This window comes from Corythoichthys intestinalis, chromosome 3, assembly GCF_030265065.1.
Source record: "Corythoichthys intestinalis isolate RoL2023-P3 chromosome 3, ASM3026506v1, whole genome shotgun sequence".
NCBI classification, from domain to species: Eukaryota; Metazoa; Chordata; class Actinopteri; order Syngnathiformes; family Syngnathidae; genus Corythoichthys; species Corythoichthys intestinalis.
The window spans coordinates 13,001,102-13,008,806 of NC_080397.1; the positions used below are offsets into that span (position 1 = coordinate 13,001,102).

Consider the following 7,705-nt stretch of genomic DNA (forward strand, 5'->3'; position numbering starts at 1 on the left):
TTAAAATTGTGACGCAAAATGTACGCATTGCCTGCCAATTGAGATAGACGTCCAATTTACTTACACTGAAAGGACAGGCTGCTCATCTTGACGGTGCTGACGTTGATGGTAGCCAGTGAGTCAACTTATTTGGCCAAAAATAAAATGAGATATAATTGCCATAAAATGGTGCCCGCGAACCAAAATCAGATTGACACCCCTGCTGTATAAAGGACTAAACCGCAAAAGCTAGTCGGTTGGACGGATGAAAGTCTCGTGCCTTGTAGTTCTATTTGGCGGCAAAGCCTCTGGGGAGACATCTTGTCCAAAGATGAAAAATATGTAAAAACATCTCAAAAGATGAAGGTAGGACAGAGGCTTTATTGTCAGTCTTGATAGCGCCAAGCTTTAAATTCACCAATAGTAAAAAGCACTGTTACAAACAAGGGAGGTAGACGCTGAGTGTGCGCAATGTGCATAGACAAATACTATGGCCATTTTTACTCGGCTTCAATACCTTCAGTGCTTGTGCTATTTCAACTTCAAATGTGCTATACATATCTAAAAAAAAAAAAAAAAAAATTAAAAAAAAACAACAACAAAAAACATACATCAAGTTACAGTTTAGGAAGAAATTAAGAGACCAGGGCTGCCACAAATGATTATTTTGATAGTTGATGAATCACTATTATTGCAATGAGTCGACTCATACATAAAGCACGTTATTTACCGTTATACTAGTCTGAGCTTTAAATTTTGGATGTTTATGTGCATTGGAATCATAAACTATGCGCTAGGAAAAGTTGGACAATAGATACTAACTTGTATTTATGTACCTGCATCATCGACTCTTTACAGTTTTCTTTGTGTCTAAAATATTTTAGAAGAAATGTATGTATTTTTTTTTTTTACTTAAAAGTATTTAGAGATAGGTAAACAAAAATAAATAAAAAAAGACATTTCAACCTGCCGGTCACAATAGTGCTCCACGCCCACCCCAAAAAAAACATACTTTTGGAAATTTTAAAACTTAAAGCAGGGGAGTCTACAAACTACAGGCCAACTGCGGCTCATTTCATTGGTTCGCCGCAAATTATGAAAATAAGCGTTGAAGCTGTACAAGAAGCTTGAGTTCTGCCTAAAATCTGTTGCACTTTTCAGCTTCAACACTAGATGGAGCTTGTCACTTAAAAAGTGCCTTTTTATTATTTCAAGGGTCAAAAGCTGACAACATGTTGAAATTAATGTACGGAAATGTATAGAATTTCACTTGATGATTGACAGCAGAGTACTCCTTAAGAGATTTCCATTCCATTTATAGAGTACTACTTTCCCAAATGTTGGTCTCTTAATTTTTTCCCCAGAACTGTATAGTAACTTCAAGCAATACATCTGTAAAATATCAGAATCACATCAATCAGTACAGTTCATGGCAAAATATACAGAATGTTTGGCAACGATTATATTGTATTTAACAATTGTTTTGTGTGCGTGCATGGCATGAAATCAGCAGATGCCACGTGGGTGCGACGCCCTGAGTGCCACGCCAGCTACTGTACTCCATGCCCAAGTAGAGAACTTGGCAGGGCACGTTCCGGCTCTACTGATGTACGAGCTGGCGATGCGGTGGAGGCGTTTGGCGCCGAAGGTGTTGTAGTGTCCCGGCAGGACTTGATCCACCTACGCGGACAGTGGCACATTTGGATTCTCACGCAGTGTGTTGATAGATAGTGCTGAAATGCGTTACCTGTTCGCTGTCCACCAGGCCCACCAGGCGCTCGCAGCTGCTGATGTAGTCGCTAACGTGGCTGTACGGCAGCCAGTCGATCATGGCGCCGTCGTACACCACGTCGCCGCTGAACAGCAGCTTGTTGTCGGCGTCGTGGAGGCAGATGCTGCCCCGTGAGTGGCCCGGCATGTGAAGCACCGTTAACTGCCTGTCGCCCAGATTGATGACGTCACCTTACAAGGGGGGTCAAGTATGTTTCGGGTTAAAAACACATTCAAACTTACATTAATTTTACTCTTTATAATACAGTGGTACCTCTACTTATGAACGTTTCGACATACAGAATTTTCAGGTAACGACACGCCTCAACAGGGAAATATTGCCTCGAAAGAAATTTCAGGATACGAAAAGGTTTCTCTTTTGAACTCTTTCAGTGCCATTGACGATGATAGACGTCAAATCATGCAGCTCTTTTCACCTTTCTGCTAAGAATTTAAATGGGTTTCGGGCTGCAGCAATCGATTATGTTAGTAGCCTATTAATCCTTGAACTAGTTAGTTTGAATAATCGAGTAATTGGATTAGGAACATAAAAAAATTTAAATACCTGAGTTTAGCCTAAAAAAAAAAAAAAAAGGAAAAAAAAAAACAATGATCTGAGTACAACAAAAGAACAATTGGCTAACTTGCACAGCAAAAGTCCACTAGTTTAAACGCAATAAAATGTTAACTTTTTTTTTTTTTTACAATGCTCTTAACAAATCGTGCAAACACATATTCCCATAAAAAACGGCTAAATATACCTATAAACTAACTTATGAATCCATTAAAAAATAACATTTGCTCAAACAAAAACTTAGCTTATGTTGGTCTTAACAGGGAGAAGCTGGATTCAGCCATGTAAATGAGTTGTGTCATAGTCTCTTTGCCACTAGAGGCAAATGTATTCACCCAAATCTATAAAGCTAAATGAAAACAAACCTAACCCTAACCCACTTTAATTAAACAAATACTCAAAACAGCAAAATTTAATTTGAATCATTTTTCTAATCAAATTACTCGAATTAATCGATTAATTGTTGCAGCACTCAAGTTTATCACTAGTAAATGTCCAATCCATTTTAACTGGATGGGTGGCAGCCATCCCTTCCAGGTCGAATGGATTGGACATCTATTACCATGCATGGTAGCCAATGAGTTGAAAAATAAAGACGTCTAAAACTGCATTCCGACTGCAGGTGTATCTGATTCCAATCGGATAACTGCACGATTTTTTTTTTTGCTTTTAACCAAGAATCAAGACTGTTTTACATCCATATCTATAAAGAATTCAGGGATTTAAGCATTTATTCACAACAATTATCACTGGAAAGCTTTGTTTACATATGGCAGCCACCTCATTGAGTAACAGACTAGTATCATAGTTCGACATATTTATGTAAAATAAATGGTAACTGCACGTTTTTTTTTTTTTTTTTTTCCTTCTAACCAAGAATCAAGACTGTTTTACGTCCATATCTGTAAAGAATTCAGGGATTTAAGCATTTATTCACAAGAACTTTCAACGGAAAAAGCCATTGTGGCAGCCCTCTTATCACAAAAAAAGAGCTAAGAGACTAGCATCATTCTTCAACATAGTTACGTAAAATAAATGCTAACTGCATGCTTTTTTTGCTTTTAACCAAGAATCGAGACTGTTTTATGGCCATATCTATAAAGAATTCAGGGATTTAAGCATTTATTCACAACAATTTTCATTTGATATCTGTTTGTTGCCATATCTGTTTACATATGGCAGCCGCCTCATTGAGCAACAGACTACCATCGTACTTCGACATATTTACGTAACATAAATGCTAACCGCACGTTTTTTTATGCTTTTAACCAAGAATCGAACCGGTTTTACGTCCATATCTATAAAGAATTCTGGGATTTAAGCATTTATTCACAACAATTTTCACTGGAAAAGCTTTGTTCACATATGGCGGCCGCTAGCTACATTTACTAACAGATGAGCATTGTACTTTGACATATTTACGTAAAATAAATGCTAACTGCAGTTTCTTTGCTTTTAACCAAGAATCGAGACTGTTTTACATCCATATCTATAAAGAATTCAGGGATTTAACCATTTATTCACAAAAATTTTCAACGTATAAAGCTCTTTGTCTGTGATTCCACTCGGTCAGCTTTGACTGCCTCGCCAACAATGCAGTTAATAGTACATCATCAATACATTATGAAGTCTATGGTTAATGCTAATATAGCTTGTTGTGAAGATGACTGTTCAAACAGAACATCAAAATGTTTATGAATTTATTTATAACGGCATTATGACAGTGTTGTTTTGGGTCATTTTCATGCTGGTAATGCCATCAAAACGAATAGCTTTATATGCTTGTTATGTTTCTAGCGGTTTTATCTTGCCTTGCAAAAGGCTACAATTTGTAGCTATTAGCGTGTAACATGTATGCACACATTTAAAATCAGTTTAAATATAGTTGAGAAGTAGGGGAGCAAACGGAGGCTGGTCAACGAAACGGGTGACGTTGCCAAGGGTTTGTCCACTTCTTTTTTACAGTCTTGGATGTTCTCCACCGGCCATTCCTTAGAACTGATCAAACATTGTTATGAGTCATGCAAGGAAGTGAAATGAAACCACACACACAATGAGGCAGACTGCAGTGCAGCAGTAAAGACTGACACAGCAGAACCGATGTGTGCTGGACTGCAGGTGCAAAAAAAAAAATTTTTTTTAAATAAATAAAGTAGCATAGTTTGGAAATTAGTCTTTTGTGACCTCCTTTCACCTGTAGATAAAGCCTTCGAAGACATAAGTGAATGTTGTTTGTTGGGTATTTCTGCCAAGGGTAACAAGTGCAGGCACAGCGCATTTTCAGCTTGTGCACCTTATCACTGCACTTAAATATCTAATGGATGGAATCTTTCGTCAGTCCAAGTCGATCGAGGTGCATTAAGAGAAGAGAGAGCGATCTTAAATCATATATCCTCAAAGAAATTAAAAAAAAAAGATTTTTTTTTTTTCTTTCCCTCAAAAGACAAAATTTCGGGGTGTGTTATTTTCTAAATCAAGAAAAAGGAGACTACTGTTTAAAGCTTTGTATAGCAGACACATCATTAAATACAATGTAAGAAAATCTGTTTTTGGAGGAAATGCTCACTAATTCTATTTGTTTAATGGCTGTTATTAATTGTTCTCAAGTTTACCATCACAAGACTGAGTGAAAAAAGACATGGCTCTTATCTCAAAAAACTCAGTAGTCGAGTCACTCGTATCTGGTTTTCGAGTACTGAGAAGTGCAAATTGGGGACAGTCTCCAACATAACCGGAAGTAACCGGATTGAATACAATTGTTCATCTTGGTGCAAATTTCCGGAAGCTTTTTAACAATCGCTTGTAGAAATGTGTGACGTCTGTGACCTAGTAAGCAGCAATTTTGTAAATATGCTACTAGTAATGAGAGGTTCAAGTAAGGCAATGCAATCAAGAGTTTGCCTTACAGATGCGCAATATGACAAAAGGTCTTATTCTTCAGAGAAGTCATTAAATGCAAACCACGAAGTTAGCAAACGTTGCGATGTGCAACATGTTGCAAATGTGTAGCGCTGACTTTCTGTTTAACTAGGAAACGCATTGTCAAGATTTGTATGTACAGTACAGGCCCAAAGTTTGGACACACCTTCTTATTTGTGGGTTTTCTTTATTTTTATTAGGGCTGTAGATATCGATTATTTTAGTAGTCGATCAATCGATGAACTAGTTTGTTCGAATAACCGAGTAATCGGAGAAGGAACATGAAAAATTAAAATACCTGAGGTGAGCCCTAAACGGTATAAAAAAAATTTAAAACATGAGGATCTATGTACAAAAAAAACCAAAAAACAAAAAAAAAAACAATTGGCTAACTTACATAGCAAAAGTCCACTGGCATTTTTTTTTTTATTTTTTACTCAGCTTATGTTGGTCTTAACAGGGAGCAGTTGGATTCAGCCATGTGAAATGAGGCAGACCAGAAGACAGTGTATCCACCCTAAAATATAAAACTAAATGCAAACACGTTAAAAAAAAAAAAAAAAAACATTACAACGCCACTTTAATTCAATGAATTAATTAAATGAATTAAACGAATACTCGAAGCAATACAATTTAATTCGAATATTTCTTTCTAATCGAATACTCGACTTAATTGATTAATCGTTGCAGCACTAATTTTCATTACCATTCATATTATAATTCTCACTGAAGGTAATAAAACTATGAACATGTGTGTGGATTAATGTACTTAGCAAAATACGGTGAAATAACTAAAAACATGTATACTATTGTAGTATCTTCAAAGTAGCAACCCTTTGCTCTGATTACTTTTTGGGACACTCTTGCCATTCTCTTGATGAGCTTAAAGAGGGAGTCACCCAAAATGGTTTTTGACTTTACAGGTATGCTTTTTCAGGGTTAATTAGTAAAATGTATGACTTTATCAATGGGGTTGGGACCTTCATTTGTGTTGCATTGAATGAAGTGTGTCCAAACTTTTGGCCTGTACTGTATGTCATCTGCTCTAATTCGAGATTGAGAAAGCACAATTTTACATTACACATGGATGTAACAGATAGGATAGCTCAAGATTGGTTTACGATTATGTGGCCTTCAGGCTACTAGGTTAAATGTTTCTACTCAGTGTCAGATATTTCTCTGCTTAACAGGGCAGACAACATCCTTATTACGTGCAGCCCAGTGGAAAGAATCAATCCTCAGAAAAGAATTGAAAAGACAGAATGCCATTTTTAGTGTGCAATAGTAGAGGAAAAACAGTATAAAAGCCAGTATTTCCATAAAATGGCCATTGTAAGTGGTGGCAGTCATTTTTATCTTTGCCAGTACTATTAAGCCAATCAAATGCAAGTATACCAGTTTACCCGCCCTTCCTCATGACATCATTAATACCCATTAGCGCATGCGCCCGTGCTATAGTCTATCCGTGTGTATGTATGTGGATATAACTGACGTCACAAAAATGGCTGCTCTTATGAGCGGTATCCATTTTTGTTTCACCATTTTCTCCATTACCAGAGGTCTAAGGAATTCACGATTTGCATACTTAAACAAACACTTTGAGCAAATGTCTATCACAAATGTTGTCGGTAATATGTGAAAAGAAAATTTCATGTTTCAGTGTCATTCAATGGCAGCCAGTTAGTTTACTGATGGCTATCAGATTCTGGTGACTGATGTCAAGCGTGACAATCATAGATATCGCCCAGGTGACAGATGCACTCACCGGTTAACTGCCTTACCTTCCTGCAGGATGTGAGTGGGCTGCACAGCCTTGACTTTATAGTGCCTCGCCCTCCACCCGGGACTGGGAGCCTCGGCTATCTCCCTGTCGCTGAGCCAAGTGACCGTCTCGTAGTTGTCCCCGTTGGCCAGAGCCTCCACCTCGGCACTGTGGACGCCCACCTGTTGGAACTGATGCAGGCCGCCCGAGTGGTCGAAGTGGGCGTGGGTGGCGATGGCCAGCAGCGGGTTCTTCCGCTGCGGGTCCTTGCCCAGCAGCCCCATGGCGTCGATGTAGTCCGGCAAGCTCCTCAAACCCAGTCCCGTATCGATGACCACGTCCTGGTGGGACCCGCGTAGCAGCCATATGTTAGCCCGGTTCTGCGACTGGTAGAACCGTTCCTGGATCCAGTAGAGTCCGTCCCCGAGCGATTTGTGGGCGTACCAGTCGGCCGCGGACATCCCAATTCATGCAAGTTTCACGCGTGGATGAAGCGCTAATCAAGCTGTCAGGTCGTTTTACTGGTCACGGGGACGCTAGCTCGAGGGGAGAGCGGATGTTTCCATTGAGGCTAACGCCACGGCCGCTGACACGCCCTTGCAGAAGGAGAGCGCTGTGATTGGACGAAAGTGCGGAAGTCAAAATTCCTGATGTCTACGACGATTGGCTGAAAATTCACGCAACGTCACGCATGGATAGTT

General features: G+C 38.9%; 1 protein-coding gene across 1 annotated transcript; it reads right to left on the minus strand.

Annotated features, from left to right (window-relative positions):
• Positions 1-235: 235 nt before the first annotated feature.
• mblac2 (metallo-beta-lactamase domain containing 2) lies at positions 236-7,596 on the minus strand. The gene is made up of 3 exons (XM_057833078.1): positions 7,024-7,596; positions 1,727-1,941; positions 236-1,659 (listed from the first exon to the last, which is right to left on the minus strand). Exons 1-3 carry the CDS (start codon positions 7,463-7,465, stop codon positions 1,486-1,488), a joined length of 831 nt encoding a protein of 276 aa, XP_057689061.1. The 5' UTR covers positions 7,466-7,596; the 3' UTR covers positions 236-1,485.
• Between the last annotated feature and the right edge of the window lie 109 nt (positions 7,597-7,705).